This window comes from Acomys minous (genome assembly GCF_964271855.1).
Source record: "Acomys minous genome assembly, chromosome: 13".
Lineage (NCBI taxonomy): Eukaryota > Metazoa > Chordata > Mammalia > Rodentia > Muridae > Acomys > Acomys minous.
This window is the reverse complement of record NC_140495.1, coordinates 55,110,742-55,126,858: the sequence shown is the minus strand read 5'-3', so window position 1 is coordinate 55,126,858 and position 16,117 is coordinate 55,110,742. Positions and strand designations below refer to the sequence as shown.

The 16,117-nt window shown below is 52.8% G+C and overlaps 1 protein-coding gene across 2 annotated transcripts in view; it reads right to left on the bottom strand.

Moving 5' to 3' along the window:
* TBC1D8 (TBC1 domain family member 8) overlaps window positions 1-16,117 on the bottom strand; it is a 101,917-nt gene that overhangs the window by 11,972 nt on the left and 73,828 nt on the right. For both annotated transcript variants that reach the window (XM_084754423.1, XM_084754424.1), the window contains exons 6-11: window positions 10,641-10,848; window positions 8,566-8,763; window positions 8,082-8,255; window positions 5,643-5,793; window positions 2,514-2,728; window positions 1,656-1,773 (exon numbers count right to left, since the gene is read on the bottom strand). In XM_084754423.1, the coding sequence (XP_084610549.1) occupies window positions 1,656-1,773; window positions 2,514-2,728; window positions 5,643-5,793; window positions 8,082-8,255; window positions 8,566-8,763; window positions 10,641-10,848 (1,064 nt within the window). The remainder of the gene's footprint in view (window positions 1-1,655; window positions 1,774-2,513; window positions 2,729-5,642; window positions 5,794-8,081; window positions 8,256-8,565; window positions 8,764-10,640; window positions 10,849-16,117) is intronic.

Below are 16,117 nucleotides of genomic sequence, written 5' to 3'. Positions count from 1 at the left end.
TGCTTGCTGCAGACACAGCATATGAGGAAGCCAGAAACAAAAATCTTCCTTCCAGAGTAACCAGCTGCAGGCAGCAAAGGGGCAAATGGTGACCTGTGGTGAGGGACATGTTCATTCTTTCTGTGTGTTCTGTGTGTGTGTGTGTGTGTGTGTGTGTGTGTGTGTGTGGGTGTCTGTGTGGGGGGTGTGTGTGTGGGTGGGTGTGTGTGTGTGTAGGAGAGAGAGGGCAGGATAAGGGAGGGCATGCATAGAGGCAAGCAAACAACTTGCTCGAATCAGTTTTCTCCTTCCACTGTGTGGGTCCTAGGCTCACACTCAGGTCACGACCCTTGGCACAGGGTACTTTTACCCACAGGGCTGCCCTGCCTGCCCTGCCACCCTCATTTTGTTATTTCTTGTTTAGTTTTTCAATACAGGGTCTCTCTATGTAGACTAGGCTGGCTGGGAGCTTACAAAAATCCTCCTGCCTCTGCCTCCCAAGTGTCTCAACACTGCTCCCCAATTGTCCCCTGATATGCAAATAAAGAAACTTACAGCCAATCACTGAGCAGGCAAAGAATAGGGCCAGACTTCCTGCCAGCTAGGGGAGGAGGAGTTAGAGGAGGAAGGAGGGTGTTCAGCTATGGGACAGGTCAGGAGACATCAGGAGAGGGAGCTGGAGCAGGGAAGCCCAACTGTTTCTGAGATTTACACTGGAAGGGGCCAGACTACCTTACAAAGTTAAGAAGACAGCAATAACTGCTCAGGATTGTGTTGTGAAGCTCGTTAGACAAATATAGTAGAGCCTCAATTATCTTAATGCTAGCTGGGGTAAGAGAGAAGCCGAGAAACAAACACAATTTTATACAAATAACTTAAACACACCCTCATCTACATGACACCAGAGACAGTCTACTCTTGCAGGCTGGCCAGAGAGAGGCTTGCCAAGACCTCTGTTATGGTCAGGATATAATTTTATCTTGCTCAGCCCTGGAGTCCCGGGTGGTATTACTAGGTGGTGCTCGGCTTTAGGGGGACAGGACACAGTTCTCCAAAGACTATAGTAAAAGGAGCAAGTGTCTCCTTACCAAACGAACTCCATGTGTGGAGATGTGACCACATGCTACAGCATGTGTTCCCACTAAGCAGCCCTCGCCAGGACTGAAATGTACAGCTGCTGTGCCCTGCAACACTGAACTAAACCAACCTGCCTCTTAAGCACCTGGCACCGTGCATTTCCTTATAGCAACAGCAGCCAAAACAAGAGGACCAATATAAGCCCAGACAGGACAAAAGAAAACCTTCTCACGGTCTCCTCTGTCAGGGTCTCTGGCACATGCCACTCTCCCTCCTCCAGGGCGATGAGACCACAAGCTGGTCTGGTAACTCAGGGCACAGCCTCTCCCTTTCCAGGCCACAGCATCTGTGCTAAGTCACGAGGGACGGTCCCTTCCCCCTGTATATCAGGATCTATTTCAACCCGAATGCCGTAGGTAGTCATGGCATCACCTGTTTTATTGCTACATCAACCCAGAGGACCTCCCTATGTCAGAAGCTGTGTGTGCCTACTGGCTGAGGGCAGCAGAGGGGTTATAAGCAGGGCTAGGGATGGCCGTCCTCCCAAGCTCAGGCATGCTCCCCAGACGTGATGGAGGAGGGGGAGGAAGGCAGTTTACCGATCACCCGGTGGTTGAAGTAATCAGGCAGCATCCGCTCACACACGGCAACTAGGAGCCAGAAGGCTTCCTCTTCTTTGGCATATAGCAGCAACACAGAAGTCAGGATGTTCATGGACTGCATGGAGGGTCACACAAGAGACCGTTAGTGCCACACAAACACTCAGAACCCACAAGCAGGGGCCACGTGCAGGAGGTGTAGTTCTGTGGACAAGCACTGGCCTGGCATGCACGGAGCCCTGGGGTTGAACTACAAACAAAGTGACCCACGGAGTAGAGTCTCCCCAAGCATAGACACGCGGAAGTAGAATAATTATGACCTGATTGTTTTAGTCAGCTGTGACACGGCATCAGGTTTGGGGCAATACGGCTATTTTCTCTACATTCAGACAGTAGAGACACACAAACACTTTGATCACCCACTGGCTCTGCTGACTCACTAGAAAACTAAGTCTTATATTTGCCAATGCCAGGCCTCCCATCCAGTCGTCTTCCACTGGGTTGCTGTTCGAATCGCTGAGTTTCATTTTGCACTTGCTGGCTGCATCCTCCCACTTGGAACCTCCACTCACATTCCCAACAGGAAAGGGACTGACCCAAATCAACCTTTCCCCCACCATTCTCAATGCTGATTAACCCACTCCGTCCCCACTGTGCCAGGGAGGAGCAGCAGCATGGTGCCCCGCCACTGTGACACCTGCCCCATGTCCTCCTTCCCAGGTGACCAGCCTTCTTGACTGGACAGCAGTTTGGTTTATAGATTCTGGGAAAGGTGCTTGCCTAGATGGCTAGAAACAGAACAGAAGCAGGGGGCGGACACGGTACAGGGTTCCCATGCCTCTGTGCACAGCACTTCACCTGGCAGTATCCAATCTTGGGGTTCCGGTGAGCATATGCTGTCAGCACCCGCCTCAAGGCGGCGATACCCGTTTCATTCTGGAAGGCGGGGTGCTCAGGCAGAGAGCGGTGCAGGTCCCGTTCTATCTCCTCCGTCACCAGGCAGCATCGCCCCAGCGACTGCTCCACCAAATTCCCATAGTACCCAGGGTGCGAGGCCAAGTCCGTCACGGCGTCTGAGGATAAGAGAGCAGCAATGTGTCACGACAGGTAAAGGATGTGTCAGTAAGTGCCACCAAACACTCTGAGACCTCACTTCTGCCAGGCAGAGTGACCCAAAATACCAACAAGAAAGAAAGTGGCTTTTCTAAAAATGTTATCCAGAAAGTGCAGCAGGTTGACTCCATGGACCAAGTAAGATGAGGCTTGGTGACAGAATTCATGCTGAGCATGAGCAAGGCCCTGCCAATCCCCAACACACACCCAGCAGTCATTGATGTGCTTTTAAAAGCTGCACTGCTCAAATACGCACATGTCCACACACAGCGGTTATGTGTTAATTCAGTAACCCAGAGCAGGATGGCCACCACCCCAGAGCCAAGGCCAGGCTTCAACCGTGCAGGTGCTGAGGGACAAAGGACGGGTGGGTGTGAGGAACCTGCACACTCAGGGACCTGCTCCAGCACACAAAGGTGGGCCCCCAAGGGGAGCTGCAGCAGCCCTGTATCCAATGTATCCAATTCTGCCTCAAAGGTTAGGCAAGGCTTTAGGTTCTAAACAGGCCTAGTAAAAACAACCCTGTGCTACACACACACACACACACTCCCCTGCAGTGAACAGCTGTGACCCCTTAGCACAGCAGCGCTTACATGTGGCGAGCTGGTGGGACAGCTGCTTAAACACCACAGCGCCCTTCCTGTCAGCAGGCAGTCCCTCATAAACTGATGGCCCTAGATCCCATGTGAAAACAACACAGCCCTACACGGAAAGCATGTGTTCACATGTGGTAAGGGGACCCAGAAGACTGCAGCACATAGCACTGAGCAGGGTACAAAGCAATGCTATTTATTCCTTCTGCTCCCTCCTCCACGTGTCACTTTTCAGTTACGGACAGACACTGTTTGGACTGAACGCAGGAGCACAGAAGGCACAGCCAGTTTTAAAGGCGGGCTCCCATGGTGTGTGTTTGCTGAAGCATGCTGGGTAGTGGGAGGGTGGGCGCCTGCAGGGCCGTGGGCTAGGAAGGAACACAGCCAAAGCCAGGGCTGTGGAGCTGCTGCAGAGTGTGAGATGTGTGCAGGGTGGGGGGGAGGGGGGAGGGGCTGGTGGGGGTGGGGGGCCATCCTGGACAGGAAAGGGGCAGGAGCAAACTGATGCAAGCAGATGATGGGGAGTCACTAGCGAAGTGGCTGTGAGGAGAGCCCAGAGAAGGTTCCAGCCCCAGGATGCTGGTTTGAAGAAGAACCTATACTGCAACACTTGGTCCCTAGCTGGTGGATTGTTTAGGAAGGATTAGGAGGCGTGGTCATGTTGAGAAGGTACGTCACTAAGAAGCCCACACCAGGCCCAGTGTCTCTGTCTCTATCTCTATCTGTCTCTTTCTGACACTCTCCCTCCCTCCCCTCTCTGACTGTCTGTCTGTCTGTCTGTCTGTCTGTGTCTCTCTGCCTACAATTTGCACATTCCATGTGAGTTCTCAGCCACTGCTCCAGCACCACGCCTGCCTGCTGCCATGCCCACTGTGATGGTCTTAGATGAACCCTCTGAAACTGGATGCAAGCCAATTAAAATTATTGTGTGAGTTACCTTGGTCATGGTGTTTCTTCAAAGCAACAGAACAGTAACTAAGACAGACATCCCAGGAAAAGTGGACAGGGACAGAACACTGCCTCGGCACAGCCTCTTGGAGCCTCGCCAGTGACCACAGCACACCAGGCTCATGTGGGGAAGCAGCTCCTGGCCATCTGCCCGCAGCACCTGACGTGTTACGGTCACCCCACAGAAGGCAGGGCCTTGCCTTGGCCTGGCACCTTTGCCTGCCAGGACAAAAGCATCCCTGGTAGGCGGGGAGAAGCCTGCGCCTGCTTCCAGCCTGAGCAGGAAGCTTCTGAGGTCGCTCACATTTCAGTCCATCCCTCAGTAAACACTCTGTGAGATTCTAAAGATGGTACCCAGCATCCTAAGATGGGAGGGAGGACCACCATACTACCGAGGCCTCATCACTGATGATTTGCACGGTGTTTGAAAAGCAGGGCAACACCTACAGTCGCACCTCACTGGGTACACCTCCAGTGGAGGAAGACCAATAGAAGCTACACTGAGAGATTCAGTTCAGCACCACACAGTGACAGTCGGCAAACAGACCTTTTCTGTTTCATCTGTATCAGGGCTCACATCCAATAAAGGCATAATTTCCAGGTAGTTTTTTTTTTGTTTTGTTTTGTTTTTGTTTTTTTTTTGTAGCCCAAGCTGCTTTGAACGCATTTTTTTAAAAGAACCTTTTTTTTTTTAACCTTTATTTTATGTGCATTGGTGTTTTGCCTGTCTATGTGAAAGTGTCAGATCTTGGAATTACAGTTTTGAGTTGCCATGTGGGTGCTGGGAATTGAACTCAGGACATCTGGAAGAGCAGTCAGTGCCCTTAACCTCTGAGCCGTCTCTCCAGCCCTTGAATGCATTATGTACTGAGGATAGCCTTTAATTCCTGATCCTCCTGCCTCTGCTGCCCAATGCTGGATCGCAGATGTGTGCTACCTTATTCATACAGGGCTAAAGAGCTTTAAAATCCTCAGCGCTGTGTGCAGGCTTACAGTTTTACTTACTTTCTCTTTTGTGGGGAAAGGAGTGAGACAGGTCTTGCTATACACCCCAGCTTGGCTAAGAACTTACAACCCTACCCGGCATCTCCAGTGCTGTGTTACAGGCACACGCAACCACATCCCACTCATGGGAAGAGGTCACTGCCCTGGACCTTACATTTCCTAAGGAGGCACCAGAGCTAACCAACATAGGAGGGGCTCCCGAGTCTGCCCTGGGGTTTACAGAAACCATCCAAAGGCAGAGCGCTTCCTCCTACGTGCTACTCGCAGGAGGCTGTTCCCAAGTCTGTTCTCCTGAGATTGTCAAAAGCCTGAGCACACCAGAGCCTACCTGAGAAAAGCAGCCACAACCTTCCGCGTAAAGACTCGGGGATGCCCATGGCCACCAGCTTCCTGATCTTCTCAGTGCGGAACATACACACGGTCCTGCCGTACTCTGCAAAGTGGTCGTTCCACAGACTGATTTTTATCTGTTCCCGGGACTGGAAATGGAAATGTTTGTTAGCGTGCCAAGAAGCCCGCCCACAATCAGTAACAGAGTAAATAATATCTGTTTATCAGGGACCAACAGGAAGAGCAGTGGTAACAGGATTCACAGGGCAAAGCAGGGCTGCAGGGGCCTCTGCCGGGCATCAAGGACGCAAGACAACCCAGAGCCCCTAGGGGCCTAGTGAATAGCCCTGTGCAAATCAGACGCAAGGTTCATAAAAGGAACATGTCCACCTATGTACCAAAACAGCAAAAGTACATGGGAGGGAGGGGCAAAGCCACTTGGGGCACTGACACTGAGTCAACTGCTAAAACACCATTCAAGCCCAAGGACAGCGGGGACTAAAAGGCACTCAGTACAGCCTGAGCTTCCAGACAGATAGACAGATGGAAAACTGAAACCTGGAAAAACCTATTTTAAATTAAAAAAAAATTATTCTATACGAGTGTTTGGCCTACATGCATCATGTGCATGTGTTGTGCCCAGATCTCAGAAGAGGTGTGGGTGCCCTGGAGCCCGAGTCAGGGGTAGCTGTGAGCCTCCATGGGCCTGAACCTGGGCCTCTGCAAGAGAAACAAGGGCTAGTCACCACTGAGCCAACCTCCGTTCTCATTATCAGAAACTCCAAAACGCCTTTGAAACAATTCCCATGTCAAGAATACCTAGGCCCTTTCATAAGAGATTTAGAATAATATTTGTGATAATTACTGTCCAATAATGTGAGTAACCTATCCATAAAGCTAGCATTTCTGTTCATTTAGACAGTAAGAGATGACTAGATATGGTGTACAAAGCAGCAGAGAAGATTCCATTTGGATTTTAGAAGCTAACAGTTGGCTTGGAAGCTCCTGTGGCTGAGATGCAGCAGGCTAGTTAATAGTGCTGAGGACACCACCTGTGCTGCAGTGTGGCTTCCTACCCCCCACCTGTGCTGCAGTGTGGCTTCCTACCCCTCACCTGTGCTGCAGTGTGGCTTCCTACCCCCCACCTGTGCTGCAGTGTGGCTTCCTACCCCTCACCTGTGCTGCAGTGTGGCTTCCTACCCCCCACCTGTGCTGCAGTGTGGCTTCCTACCCCTCACCTGTGCTGCAGTGTGGCTTCCTACCCCCACCTGTGCTGCAGTGTGGCTTCCTACCCCTCACCTGTGCTGCAGTGTGGCTTCCTACCCCCCACCTGTGCTGCAGTGTGGCTTCCTACCCCCACCTGTGCTGCAGTGTGGCTTCCTACCCCTCACCTGTGCTGCAGTGTGGCTTCCTACCCCCCACCTGTGCTGCAGTGTGGCTTCCTACCCCCCACCTGTGCTGCAGTGTGGCTTCCTACCCCCCACCTGTGCTGCAGTGTGGCTTCCTACCCCTCACCTGTGCTGCAGTGCCCCCCCACCTGTGCTGCAGTGTGGCTTCCTACCCCCACCTGTGCTGCAGTGCCCCCCCACCTGTGCTGCAGTGTGGCTTCCTACCCCCACCTGTGCTGCAGTGTGGCTTCCTACCCCTCACCTGTGCTGCAGTGTGGCTTCCTACCCCCCACCTGTGCTGCAGTGTGGCTTCCTACCCCCCACCTGTGCTGCAGTGTGGCTTCCTACCCCTCACCTGTGCTGCAGTGTGGCTTCCTACCCCCACCTGTGCTGCAGTGTGGCTTCCTACCCCTCACCTGTGCTGCAGTGTGGCTTCCTACCCCCCACCTGTGCTGCAGTGTGGCTTCCTACCCCCCACCTGTGCTGCAGTGTGGCTTCCTACTCCCAGCCCAGAGCCCAGTTTCTAGTCTATGCAGCAGCTCCGCACGACTTCTGCCTCACATGTTTCCCTGCTAAAGAAGAACAACTATAAATGAAGTAAGACTCGGGGCTGGGAAGTGGGCCAGGGGTAAGGAGTGCTTGTGTGCAGCCATGAACACATGGATTTAAACTGCCAGCACCCAAGTAAAAGCCGGTGATTTCAGGGTTGGGGTGCAGGGGAGAGTAGAGACAGGTGGATCCCAGGACTCCACCAGCCTGGCCAGAATGCGAACTTCAGGTTCAGTGAAGGGCAAAGAAAAACCCCTATAAAAAGCACACATAGATGGCCTGGCTAGCAAAAGACAGACTCACTGCACACTGGAAACCCACAGGGGCGGCACTGTCCGCTGCGCAGGCCACACACCGAGAAGAGCCATCTCCCTACTGTCCTTCGCTTGGTGCCAGGGACAAAAAGAGTGAAGAGAAGCTACAGAAATCACACTGGCCTCCTGGGCCAATCTACTCCCAAGGCCCCCTGTGGAGCCACTGCGCACAGGCATCTCACTCACCAGGCGGGAGTCAGGACTCTGGCTGCCAGACTGCTGGAAGAGGGCAGTCAGGGGCTCGGGGTGTGGCAGCGGGCTCTGTTCCTTCTCCCTCTCTTCGCTACTTTGAGAAGACACCATTTCAAGGTCCCCAAACTTGTCACTGCACATGCTTGTTGAATAAAACACAGGTGAAGTCTGCAAGGCAAGGAGAGTATGTATACACAGCATTGTGCATCAGCTAAGAGTAACCGTCGGCTGGGAGCATGTGCCACACAAGCATGGGGCCCGGAGTTTGAATATCTAGAACCCGAGTTTATTGCCAGGTAACCCCCAACTCAGGACACCACAGCATCCGAAGTGACATCACGCTAATGCATGGCCCAGCTGTCTCCATCAGTTTCCTCACACCCCCAGGGCCCATCTTCCTAGGCACTCCCCCTTGGAGACCACGGTCCTGGAAGTCACAAGAAAAGTCATGAAAGGCCAGGCCTGTAAAGGTCCCTACCATGTCCTCATCACTTGGCGAGGTGTCGTAATGCACAGGGTGGCTGGCGTGGACCTGCTTTAGCCGCAGCAGCAAGCCTTCCACCAGCTTCTCTCTGTCCTTCAGCTCAATGAACTGGAAGGCCATCTTGCTGCGGATGCTAACAATGATGGGGTTGGGCAGCAGGCTGGTGTCCTCCATCTTCTCAATGCTGACTACCTGGAGCAGAGATGACACAGAGGACAAGACAGGCGCCAAGTGGGTGTCCAAGGTGGAAGGCAAAACCAGTCACCCCAGCCAGGAAGGCAGCATTACCCTTCAGCGCCACAAGGTGGCAGCAACCCAAGGTTCTGGCCACAGGTTGAGTGGCTCAGCCTACTGTCTTAATACAATTTCCATCAGCCTCCAAAAGGAAACTCCAACACACACTGTGTCACAGATGAAGCCTGCGGGTGTTGTACTACCCAGAATGAGCCACTCATAAAAAGATAAATACTGGGGCTGGAGAGTTGGCTCAGCAGTTAAGAGCACGTGCTGGCCTCCGTAGGCAAGCGCACTCACCCATGAGCACACACACTTCAAAACAAAAAAAGGAAAAACGGTGCATGACTCCATTTACTCAAGCTACCTCAAATTCATAAGAGGAAAGAGGGAGGGAGGGAGGGAGGAAGGGAAGGAAGGGCACTAGTGTCTCAGTGGGACAAAGGTTCAAGTTGGAAAAACAGAGGTCCTTGGCGCCACTGACATGCACACCCAACAGTGGTTAAGAGGATAAACTAAGCCAGATGTGGTGGCTCACATCTTTAATCCCAGCACTTGGATGCAGAGACAGGCAGATTGCTGTGGGTTGGAGGCCAGCCTGGTCTACAAAGTGAGGCTAGAACAGCCAAGGCTACACAGAGAAACCCTGTCTCAAAAAACCAAAGAGAGAGAGAGGTGGGGGAGGAGGGTAAGCTATGTTATGCGCTCTCTGGACTTCTCTTTTTCTTTGGAAGGCAGAGTCTCACTATGTAGCCCTGGCTGGCCTGGAACTCAAGGTGTAGACCAGGCTAGCTTTGAATTCATAGAAATCTGCCTGCCCTTGCCTCCCAGGAGCTGGGCAGCTCCTTTCTTGGCTTTCTCAAGTGGTTGGAAAACGAGCAGAGTAACAACATGGAGCTCAGAGATCCCTGGGGAGAGAGAGCTGAGCCTCCTAGTCACGCTCAGGGTGTGCACACAAGCAGCCGGGCCCCAGGGGCCTGGACGGGGTCTTGGTGCTGTCACGGCTGGGTACCGGAGGGCCCTGGGCTGGGGTCTTGGTGCTGTCATGGCTGGGTACCTGAGGGCAAAGGACTATTCACATCTGGACATAAACTCAAGTTGCCTCTGACCCCCAATAGGAGAATTATGGAATTTTACATAAGAAGGGACCCAACCTGTACTTAATTTTAATTTTTTAGCTAAAGTTTTAGGAGTATATGTAAGCCAAGAACTTTGCCATTTGGATTTGAAGGTAACACTTTTTATAGGTTGCTTCTTTCTTGGGGGGAGATGAAAGAGAATTTATTCCCAAGAGCTCTTGGAAGAGCTTTGGTTACCCAGCATACATTTTGACAATGGCTTCACCAATGAGGAGGAGGTTAGAATGCTCTCTTACTCAGCCCTTCTAGGCAAACCAGGCTGCGGGAACACCACCAGGAAGAGCCACCCTGGTAATGGGCAGCTCAAGTCCAGCTCCTCAGAAGCCAGAGGGCCATCTTTAGATGCCAAAGCCCTGGTATGTGGACACCCTCCCTGTGCCCCGCCACAGCAGCAGCACCAGAGGCCTGCATGTAGTCTCCATGTGACCACAGAGGCTCACCGCAGATGATTGCAAACAGCAACAGGACTGGCCTCTGCTGTCTCACATGTTGTATCTCCGGCCACGGTGCCACCATTTTTGATAAGGCCTTGACCAGATCTGGGCCCAAACAGCACCTGTGAGCTAAGCCCTCTTCTCTCTATAGGTCCGTCTGGCCTTGAATGTTTTGTTTGGGCAACAGAAACTAGACTCAACCCTTGGGTCCCAACGGCAAAGGAGCGCAAAGCAAGGCAGCACGGTGAGGCTCTAGCTCTACCTCTCTCAGTGGAAGAACAACGTTACAGCAGCCGTCCTCTCTGCTGGCAAAGCAGATGTAGCTGTCGGAGGAGAACATCCGCCCTGCCGTGTGGCAGCGGCTGAAGGGCGTCCAGAGGGCACAGTCTACCACGGAGTGCAGCTTCTCCTTCCTCGGCAGCCTGAAGAACGCCCGGAAGAACTCCTTCTGTGCTCGGGCCTCCAGGTCCCTGGGGAGTGATGGGGAGAGAGGAGGGTGAGCCTGCATACTCACTAGGCTACCTCGACACCCACTGGCCCAGTCTGACGGTAAGGGTGTGCACAGAGGTGTGCTTCCCAGAGACTGGGTCAGCCTGGGGTGCTCTGGGCTCACAGCCAACCCTTGGAGCAGGTACAAGCGGAGCGTATTGAGTCCCACAGAAATTGTCACATGAGCTCAGCATCAGGGTGTACATTCCTGGGGGCTGGACAGAGGCCCGGAGGTTAGGAGCACAGGCTCCTCCCCCTCCAGAGGACCCACGCTCCACTCCCAGCCCCCACATGCTGCCTCACAGGTGCCTACAATTCTGGTTCCAAGGAGGAGCCAATGCCCTCTGTGACCCCTGCAAACACGAGGTACCTACACGGTACACAGACATGCATACAGCAAAGCATCCACACACATAAATCTAAAAGTCGTATTATTTTAAGTGTGATGGTTTGAATAGGAATGGCCCCCACAGACTCGTGTGTTTGAATGCTCGGACAATAATGAGTGACATTATTAGGAGGTGTGGCCTTGTTGGAGTAGGTGTGGCCTTGTTGGAGTAGGTGTGGCCTTGTTGGAGTAGGTGTGGCCTTGCTGGAGGAGGTGTGGCCTTGTTGGAGTGGGTGTGGCCTTGTTGGAGGAGGTGTGGCCTTGTTGGAGGAGGTGTGGCCTTTTTGGAGCAGGTGTGACCTTGTTGGAGCAGGTGTGGCCTTGTTGGAGTGGGTGTGGCCTTGTTGGAGTAGGTGTGGCCTTGTGGGAGCAGGTGTGGCCTTGTTGGAGTGGGTGTGGCCTTGTTGGAGTGGGTGTGGCCTTGCTGGAGGAGGTGTGGCCTTGTTGGAGCAGGTGTGGCCTTGCTGGAGGAAGTGTCTCTGTGGGGTGGACTTTGAGGTCTTATATGCTCAAGCTAGGCCTAGTGTGGCTTACACTCTCCTGCTGCCTGCAGATTAAAATGTAGGACTTTCAGCTCCGTGTCTGCCTGTGTGCTGCCGTGCTTCTCGCCATGACAATAAGAGACTAAGCCTCTGCCACTGTAAGCCAGCCCCACCTTAAGCACTGCCATGGTCAGCGTGCTCTTCACAGCAATGAAACCCTAACTAAGACTCAAGTGTTAGCCAGGATGTGGCGAGTCAGAGCCTTCACACACTGCTGGGCGGGGGGGGCGTGTAAAGTGATGTGCTCCTGTAGGAAGCCAATCTCACTGCTTAAAGGAGACTCACCGTTTACCCAGAAATTCTACTGCTGGGGCTAGACAAACAAGAGACGCACATGCCTGCTAACAAGCCACATGCAAATGTCAACGGTAGCAGTAACCAAAAAGTGACCCAAAGAGCCATTGACTGATGAATAGCTAAATAGAATGTGTCATGTCCCTTTAATTGGATGGAAACTACTCATCCCCAAGTGAGAAGGAAGGCACTAATGCACACGGCATGTGGGTGATGCTTAAATATGCTGAGTATGGGCCAGACGCGGAGTCGGCTGCCTGAGTCCGGCCACATGCAGTCGGCAAATGCCTCTCATTCCTCCTGCACAGCTAAGACAACAGCAGGGACCTGTGTAGGAAGAAGCCAGCTCCACATGATGTTATCGGCCAGGGAGTGTTCGCCCCTTCCTTTTCAGATAAAAAGGCTTGGGGTTGAGTAAAGAAGCCCTAATGCCACAGATGGACAGACAGACAGCAGTGTGGTGGGGGCTCTGCGGAGACTGCAGGCCAATACGGCAGAGTAAGGGTCCTTGTTAGAGGAACGGGAGGCCCTGTGCCACATGACTGATGGGCAGTCCATAGTACGTCTTACGCTTGGGCTACATCTGATTCCTGGCTGGCATCAGGGAAGAGGAAGCCTGCTGGGCCATGGCTTGCATACAGAATCATCTGTGAGGATGAGGAGAGCTAGAATCTGACAGACAAGTAAATGGAGGGCTGACATGGGGCCCAGCACTCCCTTCTGTAGAAAGGCCAGCAGACAGCTGTCCGTCCTTCAGTCTGTCTATAGAAAGGCCAGCGGATGGCAGTCTGTCCTTCAGTCTGTCTATAGAAAGGCCAGCGGATGGCAGTCCATCCTTCAGTCTGTCTATAGAAAGGCCAGCGGATGGCAGTCTGTCCTTCAGTCTGTCTATAGAAAGGCCAGCGGATGGCAGTCTGTCCTTTGTCTGTCCTATAGAAAGACGAGCAGTCATGAGCTAATACTTGGGCTATACCAGCCAGCTCAGGCCAGCAGCCTCCAAAGAAGCGTCTGTGAGCATGGACATGACTCAAACCAGAGGGTTCTAGATCAAGACTCAACGTACATCTTTGTTAAACTTAGCTTTCATTCCTAAGGCTTCAGTAATTTAGAAACTTAAGCAATCCCCAAACTTAGAGGCACCAGGCGTGGTGGTGCATACCTTTAATCCCAGCACTCAGGAGGTAGAGGCTGGCTGATTGCTGTGAGTTCGAGGCCAGCCTGGTCTACAAAGTGAGTCCAGGACAGCCAAGGCTACACAAAGAAACTCTGTCTCGAAAAACCAAACCAAACTAAACCAAAAACTTAGAGACAAAGAATTTATTACTTTCTCCACAAATCTAAAATTTTTTCAGACCATATAAGATTTGTCTCTCATAGATCAGACAACCAGATTTCTCTCTTTCTCTCTTCTCCATCAACCTTCCAGAATGCTTTCTGGATGAACTCCGTTGGACTGAGAGGCCAGCTCTCAATCCACCTGTTCGCTCAGGCCATACAGGATACAACTGTGTCAGCAGCTGCCACAAGCTCAGGCTAGGTGACAGGCTTGGCCAGCCTGGCTTCTTCCTGAGCTCAGCAGTGGAGATCTCCAGCCGTGATTCTCCAGGACACCTGACTGACCGTGTCTCGTGCCAAAGTCCTATGCTGTCAACCTGCCTCCATAGGGGCGTGTCCTCTCAGCAATTCTGCCTTGTGCGGCCACTCCGGACCTGGGCATCTTTGGGAAATGCCAAGAACCAGCAGCATAGGGTCAGGGCTGCAAGGGCAGATGCTGCTGTTCCTCAGTGCGCTGGCCCACACATAGGAGTTCCTTCTCACTCAAAGCAATGCCAACTGTCAAGGCCAGAGCCTGGGTAATCATGGATCAAAAAGCTAAGTTCAACCTCCCACCCTGACGTGCCAACTAGAGAAACAAGTGATGGGGAAGCAGAAGGTTACTCAATGTGGCCCCCTGAAGAGGAACAGATAAAGGGCTACACTGACCCCAAGTCCCTCTGCAGCGTATTAACATGAGCTTCCGGAGGGAGGCCTAGGGCAGGGAGACATGGCCTCACTGACCACTCACTGCCTTATGAGGTGCTGTCCCTGGGGTCCAAGCTTAGGAATAACACTTCGTGCCCACACCTACAACTGAGGTGCAGACAAAAGCAGACACACGTCAGGCTTTCCCTCTGTACTTAGTTGCCCGTGGGCCCAAGTGAGGAATCAGCATGGCTTAGCAGAAGTAGCTTCTGAGGGTCTTTGGAAATCATCCACACTGGCTCCCAAAGGAGCAGGGCCTGGCCGTGCTGCCCAGGAGAAACCCTGAGCTGACTAGCCGATAAGCTTGGAGCAGCACAGAGTCTACAGGGCTGCGAAGGCGAGCAGCAGGCCTTCCCTTGACAGATACCTCTTTAGTGATGGCTAACTTGTTTTAAGTTTAAATTACTGTACTTAAGAGATCTATAAAACAAAAATGGCTCTAACCCAGTGGTCCTCAGGCTGTGGGGTTGCAACCGTGTTGGGAGCAAAAAAGCGTTTTCATAGGAGTTGCCCAAGACCATTGGAAAACACAGATATTTATATTACGAGTCATAACAGTAGCAAAATCATAGTTGTAAAGTAGTAATGAAAACAATTTCATGGTTTGGGGTCACCACAGCACGGGGAATGTATTAAAGGGTTGGAGCATTCGTGGGTTTTGTGGGTTCTGCCTTTATGAGCCTCTGACTAACGTATTTTGGGGACATACTCTAGGAATCCTGGGTATGGACCAGGCCAACATCCATGGTCCTGGCCAGTATTTAATAAATCTTGCTTCAAGTTTGCCTCAAAAACTGTGGTAGTGGTCTTACTCTCGCCCAGTGGGGTCAGCGCTTTCCCAGGTGTCTTCCTGTTCCCAGCACAGGGCTTGCTCTGATATAATGGATGGGAAGTGGGCACTCTGGTGCGCCCAAGGGAGGAGGGCAGGAAAGAAGACTGGGTCGGTGGGATAAGGCCAACGGGGTCTGTGGAGACAGAAGGGTGGAGGCAGGGGCTCACCGCTGAGGACACATGCCCTAGGAAGTAGCGGGAGGAGAGCAGTCCCCTCTCACAACATAACTGCGCCCCAGTGTTAACCGTGTCAGAGACCAGAAGAGGCTCACCGCCCATTTCACTGCCTCTCCAAGCTCCCCTGCCCTCTATACAAAATGGCTGGATATCTGACCGCATCCTAAAGTTGGGATAAGCACTTTTTGTCTGCGAATTTTGTGATCAGTTTATTCCCTGCTCTCCTACTGCCGAGGCAGCATCCTCCCTTCCCCACACCACCACTGCGGCTGCTGCCTCCTCTGCCACTGCCACCTCTGCCCGCCACCTCCTCGCCACCACTGCCCTGCCTCCTGAGCTCAGCAGCAATGATAAGCTGAGGATTGGTGGTCCAGGTCCTCTGGGCTCTCTGCACTCCCCCATCGGATGGGGGGGCGGGGGCGGGGAGCGGCGGCAGCAATGGTAAAGCACCACCCCTTCTCCCTCTAGTGGAGGGACCACAAATCCCAGTGGAATGACCACAGGACTGGTGACTAACAGGTAAACAGACATGTAGTAACCTGGACCTTTAACCCTAAAGGTCACCACTGGAAAGCTGTCCTCTGGGAAGGGAAGTGAAAATGGATCAAGGAAAGACCTGGAAGGGCATTCAGCTTGTCTGGCTCTGAGCTGGGGAGACTGTTTTCCTAAACTTTGAAATCTGCCTCTAGGCAGGGTGCCAAGAGGCCTGAGTCATTACCTGTTTACACCCACAGGCCTGGTCTCCATGGCTAAAGCCACGGATGGGACCCACCCCAAGGCCAGGCAACCAGAGCCTTTCGCTTTAAGAGAAAGTTCCTCACCAGGTAACGGACAGGTGGGGACACAGCTGGAAACCAGAATCCAGCCTAGGTGGCAGTGCAGCCCTGGCCACAGATGGGCCCACTGGCCACAGCAGGAGTCCTTTCTTCCTTTTCTTCCCTGTGGTACCCAGGGCAGAAGGTGGGTGGGGTGGGCAGGAGGACTTGGCGACTCTCC